Source organism: Crocodylus siamensis, chromosome 3, assembly GCF_052110815.1.
Source record: "Crocodylus siamensis isolate JL-2025a chromosome 3, ASM5211081v1, whole genome shotgun sequence".
NCBI classification, from domain to species: domain Eukaryota; kingdom Metazoa; phylum Chordata; order Crocodylia; family Crocodylidae; genus Crocodylus; species Crocodylus siamensis.
In genome coordinates, this window is record NC_143397.1 from 38898811 (window position 1) to 38917261 (window position 18451).

Consider the following 18451-nt stretch of genomic DNA (forward strand, 5'->3'; position numbering starts at 1 on the left):
AACTTCCCTTGCTGCAACTTGAGACCATTGCTCCTTGTTCTGTCATTTGCCACCACTGAGGACAGTTTAGCTTCATACTCTTTGGAACCACCGTTCAGATAGTTGAAGGCTGTGATTAAATCCCCCCCTGTCTTTTGTTCTCTGAACTAAGTAAGGCCAGTTCCCTCAGCCTCTCCTCGTAAGTCATGTGCCCCAGCCCCTTAGTCACTTTTGTTGCCCTCTGCTAGACTCTCTAGTTTCTCCACATCCTTTCTGTAGTGAAACTTTACGCAGTACTCCAGATTTGGCCTCACCAGTGTTGAATAGAGGGGAATAGCCACTTTTCCCTGATATGCTGGCAATGTTCCTACTTTGGCAACTGCACTTGTATTGTTGGTGCAATACCAAATTCTGATCTTATTTGACACCTTTGGAGGCTGTAACAATTCATTTGAAATAACATTAGGAAACTCAAGTAGTATTTTGATTTTTCTACACAGTCACTTCAGATGGGTTGTATTTGTGCCCAGGGCTGAGGGCAGTCATTTGGTAGGTGACTGTGGTAATATTCCTGTGGTATGCCCACTCTGTTACAGAAGTAACAATTATGCAAGCCTGTTTCTTAAATAACAGCACAGAACTGGGCTATTTTTACACTAAACCAGAGTGTGCTCTTTTTCAATATGTAGTTAAGAATCTGAAAGACATGTTCTTTATAGTGCTACAGTAATTCTGTCCATTACATCACTTAATTTATAACAGTGTTAACACAAAAATCAATAAACGTTATTTCTAAAATGTCAGGGATGTTAATGGTATGATTTTTTTAAAAAAGAAAAGATTTTAAACTCTTTTTGAACAGAACACACTGATGTAATGTTGTAGAGGCACATCTTGCTGAAACTGTGGTAGGGAAGATTTAAATCGTTATGGCTCAGTCATCTTGAAAAATGTGTATAGGTAGCTATTCTTAGACATACAAATCTTTCTTGCCATATTGTGGGATTTTGCTAAGTGTGGGAGACTATGTACAGTATATCTTAACAGAAGGTTGCTAAAAATCGCCTTTTAAATTACTTTGAATCATATCTTAACAGTTGGTATAAGTCCCCTAATAATATTTTTGGTAAATTACTGGAAGAGCCACTTACTGAGAGAAGGGATGCATCAGTCTTACCAACAGAGAATGGCAAGTCATTACAGAGAACAGAGCTCAAAAAGGGGCAGCTCAGATTAATATTTAGTTCAGGCTAAAATTTTCTGTGACATTGATCTTAAATGGTTTTCTCTACTCCATATAATCAGTTTATAAAATCATTAAACCTAGTAAGTATTTTTAATTTTTAAAATAATGTCTAATACAAGATGTTTTACTACACTTCAGTTCAATAATGCCTTTTTCCCCAACTGATAATGATAATTTATGGGCATGGATCTTCCTTACAAGGAAGTTGATGGGCACAGTGCCATTGACTTCAGTAGAAGCAGGATCAGGCTCCCATTCACTGAAATAATGTACAAATATTCAGCAATATAATAAACATACACTTGATCAAGATATTTCCTACCCACCAGGACAAGGAGAGTGTGGGAGTTTGTTGAGTTTGGCACATATTCAGAATGCAGGTACAAGTCATAACTAGATTGTTATTTGACTTGATCAGTACTCTATGATGGAGTTTTAATAGAGCTTTGCACACAAATATATAATTAACTGAATGAGTTACAACCTAATTATATTGGCTCTATTGATTCCTTTCTTCTAGTATGGGAAAATTGCTTTTGAATCCCTAGATAAAACTTAAGATTTCTCCTAACAAAGCTCCTCAGATCACAGACCTTACTTTCTTACATAAAATTTTCATGCATACTCACAAGAGTGTCTGGAACAGGAAGTATTCAAAGGATCTAGAAGCACTGTATCTACAGGTAGTTCTTCTGGTTAAATAGAAGTTTGTTCTAAAGATATCTGCAAGGAGTGTTTTCTCATCTTTTCATCCATGGAGAAAGCTTATCTAGGGATAGCATTTGCTCCATGGTTAGGACTTCAAAGAAACTAGACAAGCAGAAGTTTTCTAGGAGGGGTTCTAATCCAATATATTCCTTCCTGGAGATGGTTCTGCTTACTTTTGGGGTAATAAAGTGGTTGTCTTTACTGATCTCCTTTTCTTCTTCAAGCAGAGTTCATGTTGCAGACAGCTTGTGCTGCCAAGTCCATTGCCCAGACAGACCTATGGGAGCTTCAGTTCAGGATATGCATGAAACTTAGTAACATCTTCACTGTATATTTTCCTAAAAATACTTGAAAGAATTTGATAACACAATTTGAAATAAGTGAGGATACATGTAGATCTGCATTCTCAACTGGTGGGTGGCAACCTCAGAGAGGCATTGAAAACATTAAAAACCTAAAGCATGGAAATTCTCGATCCTCTGCACACTAAGAGCTTGACAGAGCATACTTGACCTGAAGAGTTATAAAGCACACACACAAATATCTAACAGTAGTATAACTGAGGGGGTTGACCAGGGCAGCAGAACTGTCCTCTGCCTTTGTGAGGAAGAGGGTGCAAAAGCATCCATTACTGCCACGGTGGTTGCTTGTGCCACTACAGTCAGCACAGCAGGAGCTGGCACTAACCCAGGCACCATTTATATGCCTGAGCAGGGAGCTGCACTGCTACAGCTCTGTATGTATGGCTTAGCAGTGTTAATACATTTCAATTCTCATTTTATCATAAATGTAAAAAAGACATTTCTTTCTTTTACTTCAAATAAGGAGTTGCAAAACTGAGAAAGCCGAGTTTATAGAAAGTGTATTGTTGTCTGCATTCTAATATATTGCAGTTGTATTCCAGTTTCTGTCTATTGAAGTATCATTGTAGCTATCTTTCCACAGAGGTTTATAGGTTAGGACATTTTCTGTATTAGTTCTCAAAAGAATTGTCCCCTATTAGTGATTTTCTCTTCAGAAAAAAAGATTTAAACTGATGGACCAAAGTCCTTCCAACTGATGGATTTGTATTTGAATGTTTCTATAACTTACTGTAACAAGTGTGTGTCCAGGGCTGGTTTAAACATAGGCCCACCCACTTGTCTCTGGGCAAACCACCTGCTTTCCTTTCCTGCCACAGCTTGATGATAATGATTGATAGATCTTAGCAAGGCGAGAGGCTGCCCATTTACTTGCCCCAATGCCAAGGGCTGATGTACGCAGCTCTGATCACCCCTGTACCATGTCCTATTCCTCACAGATGGCATCCATGCTCTTCCAGTGTCCCACACTGGGACCTGAGCTCCAAAGTCTCACATGGGACTCGCTTCCCATTGCAGCTCATAGTCCCAGTACCTTCACACTGGGCTTTCCTTCTGGTGTTCATCACTCAGGGTTCCCAGCCCCAACCCATTCAGGGGTCCAAACCCCATCTCAATTCTGCTCCAGACCCCTAACATCGTTGGGCTCCAAGCCTCTAACACCTTTGGGCTCCAAGCTCTATTTCACTTCCCTACATTGAGACTTATCCCCTGGCCTATATTGGGCTCACAATCCCTTATCCCCTTGCTCCAGGAGCTTCACTCATAGCTCCCTGAAGGCTCAGGGCCCCGCCCGCCTGGAGCCTCACTCCCAGCTTCCTTAGTGCAGCCTCAGATCTCACCGTGAGTCTGGGCACCATCTCTGGCCCCTTACCTAGCCAGGACCCTGCCTCAGAACTCACAGTGAGTCTGGGCCCTTGCTTTGTTCTTTTGGGTATGCTCCCCTAGCCTTTCCCCTCCACAGGGTCACCCACAAGGCAACAGGGGCTGAGGCTTTCTGGCACCCCATTCTCACCATTCACTGGAACGGTCCCAGGTGTGGCATTTCCTAGAGACTGCCCTGTCACTGGCAGTCCCACCACACCATCCAGCCCCAGCAGGGTGTAGTTTTAGGTCATGCCCCAAGACCAGGAGCCTCCAGCCATCCCCTTAGCTCCTACCCTTACCTCCTGTCACAAACAGCAACTCCAGCTGGGTGGTATTCTCACGGTCACCAGCAGCAGACTGCTGGCTTTGCTGTTCAGGGCCTTGCTCTTATAAGGAACAGCTGGCCCTGTTCCCAGTCAGGCACTGGTGCCTAATTGGGTATTGCAACCAGCTGCAGAGTATTGAAACCATCTGCTTGCCGCTGCCCACACCCTTGTAAGTAACAGAGCACACCTTGTGCTCCATTACACTTACCTATTTTACTTAATTTTAGAAATGTCCAGTAAAAGGCTTTGGAGAGCATTACTTCTTGTTTTGATCGTATAAAGAGAGCTACCAGGAATAATACCAACAATGATGTTTTCCTGTGTAGGAACATAGGAAATACCATAACACATTAGATCAATGCTACAGCAAGTGGTTTTTCTAGAAGTGGCCAATACATGAAGTTAGAGAAGAAGAAAGGCAGTACAGCCCATTAATGGTCAAAGCCAGTCAAATATTGGTATATAGATAGAGAAGATATGGGTAAAGTTGCTTTTTGGCTTAAATGCCAAAAAAAAAGTTTCAGTCACATATCTGTTGATACTTCAAGAGCTGTTTGTATTTGAAAAGGTAAATTAACTGATTATTGCAAAAAAGATTTTATTTTAATTCACCTTTTATTTACTGGATCATGACAGGCATTAGTTCTGTCTTACTCTGGCATGTCAAATGGTTTTGTTTCCTTCTTAAGATGCTGCAAGAGTTGGATAGGAATACATGTTATCTGCTTTTGCTGGTTATAACAATTCCAGTACAGAAATCTTGTGAACTCTATATCAATTTTTCACGATTGCTTTGTTCAACATTAGTTTTACACAACTTCAAGTTTTTCCAGGATTATAAAATTAACCTTTTTGGAAAAATTTTAAGATCCTGACAGGAGAAATTCTAAAGCCAGTGCCCTTAACTCCTAATCAGAGTAGTAAATCTGGTTCAAATCCTATCTCTTCCAAACTTCCACAGCTCATTGAATCTTCCAGTTTTGCACTCTAGATGATTTTTTTCAACTATGGAACAGATTTTAAATAGTAATTAATTAAGACTACATGCAGGATTACTAAAATGTTGACAACTAAATTAATTTTATTTTGGCAAGCATGGAAAAATGAGTCATCTGTTTATTTACTTCAAAGAATGACTGAGATGCCAATTGTAACAATATAATTATGAGCCTGCCATTTCCCACTATAAACCATTATTTTAAAAACTTCTACAAACAAGCTACAACTTCAGAGAAGTGTTTCATGTCTATAATACAATAAATAATTTAGTTTTGTAAACATAATTTTGAAGTGGCACCATCTATTGCTGTGAGTTTACTGGATTTTAAAGTTAGCAATTTTGCTCTGGTGCAGTTTTTTGGGTAGAAAATCCAGAGTAAAATCAATATGCTACACAAAAGGGAGATGCCAGGTCTGTAAGTATTGTTTATTCCTATTAATTAATGTTGTAGCAGCATTTGTTGTATTTCAGTAACAAATAGAGGGCACAACTGGGGATCAAGACATAGTGTTAGATACTGTGCCTTTGTACATACATAAAAAGATAGTTATGGCCCAAGGAATTTTATAAATGTTCTAGCATGATACAGACTGTCTTTTGGAGGAAATGTAAAACAGGTCTTGACCCTACATATCCATTAAGGTCTCTGTGTCCATACCTCCTTGTATCTCTCAAAACTATTTAAGTTTGCTATATTGCATGTTGCTGTAGTATACAGGTACTGCAGAGGTAAATTAGATCTGCATAATAGCAAGTTGCACAGAAGACCTTGTGACATTACCTTCTATCTTCTCACTTTCCCTATTGCAGAAATAACTGTGTGACCCCCGGGTTGTGATTCCCCTTTCTCGGGTAGTTCTAGTCCTGCAGGTAGATGTCACTATCCTCTTGGGACTGCTTCGGTATCGAAGCAGCTGTCTTTCGCCCAAGTCCCCGATCTTGTTCTCGCCTGCCATGACTTGATGTTCTTCAGTGTCAAGGTCGGTTCGTTGTATACTCCATGGCGGTCACATCCCGGGGCTCTGCCACCCCTGCACCCCGGTCTCACACCACCTCTAGTGCATTCTTCTTCTGTGGGTCCAATTTCTCAGCGGTGGGGTGATATTCCCTCTCTACTTGGCCCGTCCCTGTCGGGGTGTTTGCCGACCAGCTTGACCCACATTCCCTCTTTCCTTCTCCCTGTTTGACCCTGTACGAGGTTGCAGCACAGGTTTGGACTCATCTAAAGCAGCCTCAACCCTATTTCTATGAAGATGCCCCTCAGCTATCCCAGCTAAGGTATCCGCCATCTGGAAAACAAAACCATAAACAAACTTAAAGACCAGCTCTTCAGCCCCTCTAAAGGCTGAGGATCCTATCTGGACCTCCCCGGTCCTCCTGGGCAGTCCCTGGCCTCTAATCTCCCTAGTGCCCCTACAGATTCCTGGCACGGTGGCTCGGCGGCGATCCCTGCCCCGGCTACACCCTCTCAGGGCTCTCCCGGGTCTTCTCTCCCTTTGTGTGGCAGTCTCTGCACCGCCACCCCAGCACTCCACCTGTGGGTCACACTGTCTTCAGGTTCGTATCCCATTGGGCCCTCCGTGGCTGTGCTTCCTGCTCCTCTTCTGTCAGGAGCAGCCTCCAGCCACGCTGTCTGCCTCTGCTCCTTCGGAGCCCTGCTGTCGGCCGATGCCACTGCTTTTCTCCGTGGTGGAGCTGGTAGCTGCCCCTCCCTGGGGCTCTCCGCCCCTCTTGCCAGCGGAGCTGTTAATTGCTCTGTCCTGGGGCTATCTGCCCCTTCTGCGGCCGCAGCTGCTGCTTTTAACTTCCCCAGCTGGCGTCCTTCCCTGACGTCACTGGCTGGACGCACCTGTATAAACAAGCGGCTGACGCGCCGCGCCGGTCCTCTCGGCGGCGTCGCGTGTTCCTCCTCGGATTCTGCAGGTAAGTCCAGTTTACTAGTTGTCTCCCCAGGACAAGCTGCTTGGGGAGTATCTGTGCTTTTTTTATTTCAGCTGAGGTGATAGGGTCTTTCAATATGATCAAAAGATGGGGTAGCTTCTTAGATCAGTGTCTTTTAGATGTGTCATCCATGGCTTTTAATAGGAACAATTTTACTGCTGGCCATCATGCTTAGTCTTTGACATTGTAGGTCAAACTGGACGTGTCTTGCAAGTCAGAGCATAAATAAGCTGTGGAGTTTAGTGCTCCACAGTTTATTGCTCTCGGGTGCACCATTTGAACATGCGCCCAGGAGCAATTAACTCCGGAGCAATAAGCTCCATAGTTTATTCATGTGCAGCATGTTGAGCTGGGGCGGAGCAGTCCTAGGTATCCGCCTGCTAGCCCAGGGCTGCTCCCCCACTGGCTCAGTGTGCTGTGGAGGGGCTGGCTGGGGCACAAGGTGCTTCAGTGTGGGGCTAGCCAACAGGCAGCCTCTGCACTGAAGCACCCTCATGCCCAAGCCAGCCCTGTCAGCATCTACACATGCACTGCTGCAGAGTAAATTAATTTACTGCAGCCTAATAGGGGTGTATGTGTAGTCACCAAGATGTTTATTGCATGGCCAGTTAGTCAACTGTGCAGTAAACATCTCATGTAGACGTGCCCACTGTGTGTTATATGAGAACTGCCTTCATAGCTTGTGGATGGAGATTTCATGGTTTGATGTAGCTGGATTCTAACTTTTTTGATGGCTTTGATTCTGTTACACTTGTGTTGTACAGTATCATTGGCTTCAATGCTGTCTTTGGTTACACCAAGGTAACCAGTTTTTGGTGGAATTGTAGAGGCTTAATGAATTGCTTCTGCAACTGAACTTCCACTTAAAATTCTAATGGATTTGATCTAATTGATGGACGAAGAGGGAATACTATCTTACTTTGTTTTGCCTGGGTTGGCTGATAAGAGTTAGTAGTACTAGAAATATTAGTAAAAACTTGCATGTCACTAAAGTGAGATGATATGACTGAGCATATTTAGGAAACAAATCGATTAAGAAGAGGCCACTGTAACACAGTTTCTCTTCAGAATAGGACCTGCCTTTAAACCAAACTTTTTGTGGTGCCTTCTACTCCCTTACAAAGGAATTCAGAAATGGGACGTTTGCTCCTTCACTGTAATTTTCTTTCCTTGTGATATGATTTTTCATCTTCCAAAGTTCTCCTAGTTTCTGAGTATGTAAGAGGATGAGGATGCAGACAATGAAGACTGCAGCAGTTGTGCTTCACTAGTCATTCCATAGCATTTGTTACAGACAAGTATATGTAACCCTACTATGCTGTTGGTCGATCTTCAGAGAACATGAGTGGTAAGACTCCTGCTGTGGCTTTTGAACACTAAGTTTCAGAGACCATTGTTCAGTTATATCACAAAGATGTTTGCACTTCTTTTATAAGTAAAGAATGGGGCAATTTGGATCTGTATCCCGCAGTTGTAGTATTTTATGTTCAGTAAGTTTTTTTGGAAGCTTTCTTGGCATATATAGCCACAGTGGCAAGCAAACTTCTTCCAACACCAGTTCCTCCCTTCTTCAAGCACTTTATTATTATCCCTGTCTGGCCAATACCAGTCATATTACTAAAACATTATTTTTATAAAATTGCTGATTTAATAGAAGTGTTGCAACCTCCATCAGTACAACAAAAGAATATAATACAATTAGTATTATAATAGCTTTATTACTGTGATCTATAACTTCTATCAGGATGACAGAAGTCCTTCTGTAATTGCAATTTTATAAAAATGCTGTTTCTGCAACACAGTGATTCCACAGTAATGAAGTTTCTGTTGTAGTAATTCCATTATTGGGGAAATATTTTCTGTAGTAGAAGTGCAGAGAGTGATTTTGACTTTGGAACATGTTTTCTTCATGCAACTGTTGCTGCAGTCCTATTGCCTCCTCAAGCAGTGGAACTGGTTATAGTAAATACATGTGTATGCTGATTTGCCTTTGGTGCTTCATGCTGTATTTTAATGTTTGATGCTTCCCTGCAATTTCATTAAAAGAAAAAGTCACTTCTCTTTTAGGTCCTGCCCAGAACAGCACTTAAGCACAAGTCTACATTTAAGCATACAAGCAGACCCCATTGGCTTCAAGTTCACCCTAATTAAACAGTATCTTGGATCTGGACTGTAAAAATAATACAAGAATAAATATCCTCTTTAAATGATTTTTTAAATGGAAAATGTTCTGTTTTCACAGTAGGAATAAAGCCTTTGCTTGTTAATATAGTTACTGATAAATTTAACCTACACTAGAGATTGGCTCATTACACAGACTAATATTAAAATATAAAAATAAAATGAAGAAACAAAAAAAGATGATGTTGACAGTGAATTTGGTAACACAAAATATTTGTGTTTAGGATAAGCTTCAGGTGAAGGGGTTATACAAAAAATGGGCATAGATTTCATCAGGTAAGTGTTGTTTAAAACCAATGGCATAATAAAATCATAATGGTTTAGAGATGATGAACTGAGGAAGGCATGTATCCTAATTTAATAAGAATTGAAGAGGAATGATTAAAATTGAAAATATGTTCAGGCACATGTCGTGCCTGCCGCAGCATTGAATACTGGTGTCCTTGATGAAAATTTTGACATCCCTCCATGAATGATTTTTATCAAAGCAACATCGTGCAAACTGGATGAGAGCAGAGGCAGTTTGGGACACGAATCCCTTGCACTATCATATAAATGGAGAAGCCATAAATGCTATGATGAATGCTCTAAGGCAGTTTAATGTAGCACTGGAGAAAATAGAAGCCATTACTAATGGAGGAGCTCCAGTTATGACAGAGAAAATAAATAGTGCTGTTATAGGAGACATACCAAAAACAAAATATCTGCTGGCTGGGGAAGACAGGAGCAAGACACGTTACCAACTATCTACGCTTAATTACCCATTACCTAAAATGATGTTGATTTTTAATTTAAATTTGACATGGATAATATTTCCTATATTATTTTAGGCTGCATCTCAATATGTGCTGCCAGATAAAAGTGATAGAACCCAACCTGATGAATTTTTGGTGTTTAATTAAAGTTGTACTTTGGAAATGCCAAGACACCCTTTTCCAGTATTGAGATCCATCTCTAGCATTTCATGATACTGTAGACTGTTACACTACAGAAAACAGAAAAAGAGCAAAGTTGTGGTTTTTTATATTTATCTATTTCTGACCTTGTAATGGTCATAAGTAACAATGATGCCAGTTAGATAAAGGATGGTGGATCAAGCCCTAAAACCTTGTGCTGGCCACCCTTCACTGAATACCACTGTTGCACAGACAGAAGAAAAAAGATGGTTCTCTAATTTTGTGGTTTTTCAACCCCTCATGTACCTGGTGTTTTCCACTTCATTTTGCCATAAATAAAATGTTGCATTCAGTTTTATACTATCAAACAAAACCACTCTCTGTCTACATCTTTTGCCTGTCAGCCTTCTATGTGTTGTTCCATGCTAGAAGTTGAGGTAATATCTCCATAAGTTGGTGTAGCACATGCTTTAAAATCTTTCTTTACATCACCTAATAGAGAGGTCTTGCCACAGAAGATAAATTAAGCAACAGTTTGAGTTTGAAAATTCATAGGAGCTGCTATTGCTTGTGAAAATTACATTTCCTGTAAAAGTTGGTCAAGACTCTTCAAGATATTATATGATGAAGCCCAGCTTATAGCACTAAACAGATTGTATTATGAGTCTGTATAGGATTACATACAGGAAAATAATGCAGTAGATTTCAGATAAACCATCTCACTGCCTGGCATTCCATTACTGTCCAGAAGAGTTGTGTGCAACCCATAAATGCAAGGTTCCTTTCTGTACAACTTCAGCTAGTAATTGTGGTAATCAACTTGTAACTCCTGCACATTACTCTGAAAATTTATTACAACATGAGAATTACATTGCAAAAAAGATTAATCTCTGGCTAAAAATAAGTAGATTTTTATTATTTTAAATTGGGTTTTTTCTCGAAATTGCAGAATGACTTAGGTTTTTCATGTGGCTGACAAACAGATCTGACTAGCTAAAGTACAGGATTGCTGCCATGAGACATAGCTTAGGATCGGTTTCATGCCACATGGTATATCACCATTCCATTACATGGCTGCATTATAGCTGTAATATAGATGTATATGAAGTGCATGCAATACAGGCTTCCATACTCTTACCAAATATACTTCTTGTAAAGCTCAGGAAGGATTTTGGATACATTGTATCAGAGACTGAAATCCCCCTCCCCTTAATCCACAGAATGGGCAGCAGTAGGCAGGTTTCCTATGCCAACATGCTTCAGTGCTGACCTAAAGAGACCACCTCAAGGGGCCCGGGGTTAATTCATTCTCTGTGGCTGATTCAGTTCTTGGCTTCTCTGCTATGACTACTAACAAGGGCACTAATTAATGCCAGTTTTAATTATGTAAAACCTGACAATTTCATATAAGCTATTGTATAATTACGGCTTTCAGCTACTACTAACCTGGGCCAGGTTTGAATTGACCTGGCAATAAAGGGCTCTATATTCCATTATCAATTCCTAAGCTACTAGCTTGATAACTCTTAGATTTTTACTGGCAACTGTCCACTACTTCCGTCTCAAAGCTGCAGCTTCAGTGATTTAACCTTGAATTTTCACTCAGCATGATAATGGCTGGCTAATGCATGAGTGGGGATGCGACTATCGATATAACTTAGAATTCAGGCTTTGACCAGGCTTCTAGCTTCAATATGGCACTTTGACTTCTCTCCCTTACTGACCCATCAGTACCTTCTGTTCCTTGACATACTTTGGCTAACCATCTCTTCTGCTTTTCTTTGCCTTTGGCTTTCCCACAAGATATACAGTTCCCACTTTATGGTGTATATATATCCCTGATTTTTCAGCTTTGAAAAATTCTGAGTTACAGAACAGTAGATTGCCTGTTACTTAGAGGTAGGTGCAAACATGCACATGAGCAAATATATTTAAATTTTCCTCGTTAGACAAAACTCTTTGCTTGACATGATCCTCAGCCGCTCTTGTTTGTAGAGGATCTCTTTGAAGTCAGCAGCAGTAATGAACACCAGTTTCCTGCATTAGAGCTGAACAAATAATTCAAACTTACTAGCTTGTGAAGACAAGCTTCGAAATGTGAACACTGTTGTTGTGCATGTGTAGACAGGCAGCTGTAGTGCACCTGCCCTACTCACAGCTTTGCAAAGCAACAGCAGCATGAAATAAATTTCTTCTAGTCTCATTTTTACCATTCAGAATTTTTGAGGTGCGCTGAAGTTTTCAAACAAGCATGTGTTCATGGTGCTGCCTCTGCCTCAGAAAGCGGCAAAGACAGGCTGTGGAGCTATTAAAAAAGAGAACACTGGAATGAGAGGAGGAGGGATTGAGTAAGTAGCTAAGGCTACATTAACCTCCCCTTAAACCCCAGGTAGATCAGGAGAAAGAAAAACTGCTTCTACACCAGTGGCTCCCAACCTTCTGGTTTCACATGAGTGACATGTGAAGCAGGTAGGATCCTACGTGGGTTCAGCACTTGGGGTCAGTACTTGGGTGTGATCCAGCATGCTGGCCTTACTCCACATGTCTGGATCCAGCCATGTGCTGGTGCTGTCTGGCACACAGACCCATGTTATCAGGGCTGCCCACAGGTTCAGAAATGTGGCAGCAGGAGAGGCAATTAATGCTGCCACTGCTTCCTTGCTGCCAAATTTCCAAACCCTTGGAGAGCCCTGCAGGCCAGATGACATGGCTCTGTGGATTGGATCCAGCCCACACACTAGGATGAGGGTTGAGCAACACCTCTCTTCTACACCATTGCACAGGTAGAAGAGACTGGCTTCACATTTATCACACACCTAAGAGCAACAAACAGTCTGATGTGAAAGATAGAGGGACCAAGGTTACTACCCTGGTAGAAATGCTGCCTGAGTAGTGGTGGGCTGGATTCACCCTTCTCTTGGTCAGTTTTTCTTTGAAGAAAGTTGCAACAAAAGGAGTCGCTAGACGGGCGAGATGTAGACTAGTGAGTTAATAAGCTGTTACCAAAAAAAGCTTGACTTTGAATTCCTGTGTCAGGCAGAAATTTGTTTTGTCCATCTCAGGCTTCAAGGACCAGGTCAAATATTGAACCACAAAATACTGAGGAGTAAATCTGTATGAATATCCAGCTTGTGCAATTGCTTTTGTGTTCAATGTGTTGAGCAAAAAGAATAAAAAAGGATGCATCATTGTTAATATTGGGAACAAATGTGTTATTTCTTTATACTGTTCGTTCACCACCTTTTAAGGCTGCTGGTGCTAATTACTTGTTTACTGTACTTTTTTTAATTACTAGTTAACTGAACCTAGTTATTTTTCTTTGTTTACCATTGCCCTGAAATCTCACTTTTCTAGAAATATTTAGAAATGTAGGATTCATTTAGATTAGTAGCTGACTGGAAGAGATATTTACTGTAATTCAGGTGCTTTTTTTGCTCACTGTAGAGTGGCATCAGTTCACTCTTGTGGACAGCAGATGGTAGCATTCTTGCATGAATTAACAGTTTGCACTGGAAATGTAAAACAAAGGAGTCTGAAATATTTTGATGGTTTTAAGCTTCTAAGTGTGATGTTAACAACAATGCTGGCTAGCCTCACCCATACATTTTTAGCACCAGAACAAAGTGTCCTGCATCTCTGAGAGACCTCAAATATTATTCTAGCATTTTAAAAGCAGTAGGCCCAATCCTGCTCTCAGTGAAGGCAATGAAAAAATAGGGCTACAATTTTGCCCTTTTTTATGCTGGGGATGCATGAGTTTTTATTACATGTCAAAGACTGAGTTACGGGCATTTTCTAGTGAGTGTAGGCAAACAGCCAGATCTTTCAATAAAATACAGCCACAGGACTTCCGGAATCTGGCCCAGGTACATTGCATCTAAGACGGCATACAGTCAGCGAGCAGCTTTTGGCTTCTGAGTGTTGCTTCCTAGAAATGCATGGGAAGCATTTCCAGGGAGAAAGCCTGAGGCCAGGATGTCTCTGTTAAATCCTCAGGTGCAATTTCAGTCTACTAGGACTATTAGTAAACTCATGCAACGGGGTGGATTGATCCCACACAAAACAGAACCAGGACTGGGAGAATGTATGCTGCCTTTATATGCAGGCACACATCCCTGCTTCCTCATCCTCCTGACTCGTCTTGCATGTGCCTTAGCTGAGCATTTTACTACACGTTGTCTAAAACTAAATGTAGATTTTTTGGAAAGCATGAAGTGTACTGATATTTTATTTTACTAGTTTCATTCTCCAACTGTTCTTTATTGTGCCATATTAAAGAATTATACTTCTTGCAGAGCATGGAAATGAAGTGAGGTCTGTTTATTCTGATACAGCAGTACTTAACAGTGACCTGAGCAAGCTTCTCAAATGTGCAAAACATGTACTAGTCCACTGTGCTGATCTTTGGGCATAATTGATATGAGAATGCATGAGATCATTGTTAAGGCTTTGCATCGAAGTGCAGCCTAATTAAGTTGGGACATGTATTGCTTTTGAATATCTGGGCATGAAAGTGGAAAATTTATGAAGTATTGTACTGTGTCTTTAGCAGTGTTCTTGGCGATATAAAGGTGGAAGGGAATGTACCAGTTTTTTCCTTCACTATACTCCCCTGTTTTTAATGCCTTGGGTATGAAGTGTGTCCATCTGCAATCTTATTTGTCACTGAAGGTAGTTTTTGTTTGTTGGGGTGATGTTATTTAAGCCATGCTCTTTGTGGAAACCTTCAACCCTCTGCATTTTCTTAACTGCCAGGTTCGGCAGCCATGGGGTGGGGCAGGAATGGGGCATGGCGCCTGGAGCAGGTAGTTGGCAGGGCAGCCCAGGGGGGGCCTCGGCAGGCAGGGTCCTGGCATGACCTCTGCGGGACAAGGCGGTGGGAGCCGGTGTCTGTCAGGTCCCACACTCCAGGCTTACAGCACTGAGGCCACCGGGGCTGCATGCGCAGGTGGTCGGGCACCACGATAAGTGGGGCTGTGCAGGTGGGCGGGCGAGGGGCTGCGGTGCAGCGGCTGCCTTGCTCCGGCCTCCCTTGGGCAGTGCCGGCTCGTGGGCTGCGCTGCTTGGGGGTGGCCTGGGTGGGGGAGTGGAGATTGTCGTTCCCTGTGGCCGGGCTGGGCACTGCTCTCCTGCCACAGTGGCTGCCTGCACCCTCCCAGGGGTTGTTTGCTTTCACCACAGGGAAGTGCAGAGGAGCAGAGTGACCCGTGTTCCCCTGAGGCCTTCCCCTGCCAGGAGCCACCCTGGGCAGACCAGGCCTGAGACTCTGCCAGGCTGGGAACTGGCTTCGCTCCCGCAGTGTCGCCATCCCCAGTCTCAGGCATTGGCTGGGTGGCGTTCCTGGTGTCGGCAAGGCCTGGGGAAGCAGTGGCATAGGCGGCCCCTTGGCCTGCTTGAGAGCACTGGCTACATCGGTTTGGCCACATATTTTAACTCAGCTGTCAAATATCCTCTGGGGTTGCCTTCAAATGGTGGTCGTAGTAGGCAGAAGGGGGGCCCCAGCTGTTGGGATGGCTGGTCCAGGACATAATTTGCTGCAGTTTGTCACTAGCTGAGCACACGTGGGGGTTTATGCCAGCTTTGCCTTATTTCAGGCTTGTCCAACATATGGCCCGTGGAGTGATAAAATATGAATATAGCTCGCTGGCCCACTGGTGATAAAAAGTTCATGATCCGGCCCCACATTCAAAAAGGTTGGACATCCCTGAGCTAGAGGAAGCTGAAGCAGAACTCAGGCTTCTAAGATGGCACCAGCTAAAGCTGCCTTTGCTTCCCAGCTTTTTCTTGTTGAGCCCCAAAGAACAGGGACAGAGGTTATTAAGGAGCTTCTCAGTGGAAGCTCCTTGGTTCATGCATTACATTGCACCAAAAAAACATTACAGGGCAACTGTGCCTACTTGTTTTCAGCTGGCAACTCCCTCTGCTGCTGTTAAAGTAAAAGCCTTCACATCATAATTAAAACAATAGGATAGCCTAGTTAATATACTTATTTCTCTTTCAGAATAAGAAACTCCATGTGCAATAATTGATTGTTTAAATGTGAGTTAATTACTAGCACAGATGATAAAGTAGTCAAATTCATTCCTTTTGTAACTACACAGAAGTGAGTGGAGTTACACCAGCACTGAGTTGACCCCAGTTGTTTTTGGAATACTACATTGCATTTTTTCTGACAACTGTTGTTTTAAAAAACTACTTCCTGCTTCTTTCAGGAGCACCCATTACTTGGTCAGCCATTCTTTGTTCTTCATCCCTGTCGAACGAATGAATTCATGGCTTCTGTATTGGCTCTCTCACAAAAAGAAAACAGGTGAGGAACACCAGCAAAATGTTTAAGTCTGTAGCTCTTTACTATATATAGAGCAAATCAACCATGTACAGTTGCAAGGTCAGGCCAACAATTGAGAACCTGTCTGCTTCTGTTCTGTATGTATGTAGAAAAAGCTTTGTATTTTAACTTAAAAGCTGTAGATTAAAAAGTGCAAAAGTAATTTAATTGTTAAGAAAGCACACAGGTGTAGGATGACTTGCAGGCATACATCTGAGCTTCAGGGAAACTTCTTGTAATGCATGCATGCTTTTTTTGTCTGTTAGGTATATGAACTACATTTCTTCATGGCTGAGCATTGTAGGTCCAGTTGTGGGTCTAAACTTACCCCTGAGTTATGCAAAACTAGGGTCTGAGCAGGAGACGAATGTTGATTAAATCAAAAGGTAAGAGAGAGTATGTTTTTGGTTACATGCAAAATCAGATATTTAGTGTTTCAATCTTCATTCTGTTGTCTTTCCTTTAGATAAGCTTAGGATCTTTCTTCTGACAGTTTGCACACGGATCTGCCGTGTTACCATTTTGCTTTGTATGCCAAGCCTGAGCTGAGGTCTGGGTGGCATTCTGCCAATGCCCTTCCTGCTCATCAGGAAAGATCCCCAGAGAATGGGGTGTGCTGCCTCAGCACTACCCAGCAATACAATAACCGAACTTTTTATGTTTGTCCCTCCAGCACACGTTTAATGGTGTGCTCTAAGTGCACTTATGCTGCAGTGGTTTTTAATTTGTCCTCTCTTTTTTCTTATTTTATGTTCTTTTTCGGCATCTCCTCTTCAGGCCCTGGAACTGAAGCACAAGTCATGGTGAGCAGTAAAGCCTTGCCTACAGCCGAGCTCCAGCACAAGTCACACAAATCATTCACGGCCTGTGTGTACAGCTTAGAAAGACTTGCTGTTTGGGGCTCTGTCCTCTGGCAGCAACAAGCCTAATGACAGCTGGAGATCTAAGAGTTGCTTGCAATTATGACAGCAACATTCAAGCTCCACCAAGAGAGGCTACATTCCTTGTGACAGCTGTGGAATCCTGAGGAATCACTTATTTCCTTACCTTAGATGTTCCCATCCTTTTTTTTCACCTGAGCTTGGTAAGGGCAAGAAAGATTCCTGATGTGAGATTGAAATGTAAAGTTTGATTCTGTTGGAAGAAGCCAGAAAGTATTATTGTGTATTTGTACAAATCTGTACACACATTAGTTCAGACATGTACAGGAAAATGCAAATACTGTGAGGGTGTTGAAATAATTTCAGGATTCTTGTGTAACCTGGGGTCAGCAAGGGCTACTTAGATGCCAAATACATGGATGGTCAGACACCCCGCTACAGGAAGGGGAACACTGTGTGTGTGTATATTGCCTCATGGGATGAGCATGACTGGTGACTAGATCGTCTGTATTGACTAAGCATATAGAATTCTAGAGTTCAGGGTACCTTATGCAATTGTTTGTGAACATGTGGCTTTTTGCCTCTTCATTGCCTTTGAAGAGAGAAGTGTCTTTCCTGAGGGAGGTTACTGTTGTAGTAAATTAACATTCTTAGTAGTGCAATAGCTGTTCACAAACAAAAGCCCTGTGCTGCAGTCCATGCTCTAGCAAATCTGCTGCAGACAGCACGGGAGTATTGAGGGAGTCAGAATCATGTAATGGGGCAATCAGTAAAAACCAGCCTAGAAATAATGTTAGTGCAAACATCACTTTTCATTTCTTCCCAGTCATGTTTTGTTCCTAATGTCCAATGTGTATTTTGTACTGTTGCTGAGCAGACAAGGCAGTTACAGATTTCACATTATCTTCTCTGTGCAACTGACACCTGCCTATGGGTCAAATATTAAAATAAGTTGAATGGCATTGGAAATGTAAAAATTTAAAAAATAAATCTGTATTTTCAGAAGATTCAATTGGCTGGATTTTTTTGTGAATTATGGCATGATCTCTTCCTTAAAATGTAATTGGGAAGTTACATTGTTTTGCCCGGCCATTTGGAATCAATAATGAACAACACTGGGATGCATTTGGCTGCTGTCCCTGGCCAGCTTCTAATAATTTACATATTTTTTTCCCTGTATGATATATTAATGTCCTTTATTCATTTATGATGACAGCAGTCAGATCACCCTAGTTTAG

At 42.0% G+C, this 18451-nt stretch overlaps 1 protein-coding gene across 3 annotated transcripts in view; it reads left to right on the top strand.

The window, feature by feature from the left end:
• ATG10 (autophagy related 10) overlaps positions 1-18214 on the top strand; it is a 148518-nt gene extending 130304 nt beyond the window's left edge. For 2 of the 3 annotated variants that reach the window (XM_090038195.1, XM_090038196.1), the window contains exons 6-8: positions 16217-16314; positions 16599-16718; positions 17110-18214. In XM_090038195.1, the coding sequence (XP_089894321.1) occupies positions 16217-16314; positions 16599-16710 (210 nt within the window). In that variant the 3' untranslated portion in view covers positions 16711-16718; positions 17110-18214. The remainder of the gene's footprint in view (positions 1-16216; positions 16315-16598; positions 16719-17109) is intronic. The other variant, XM_090038197.1, reaches the window with a different exon arrangement.
• The last annotated feature ends 237 nt before the right edge of the window (positions 18215-18451 follow it).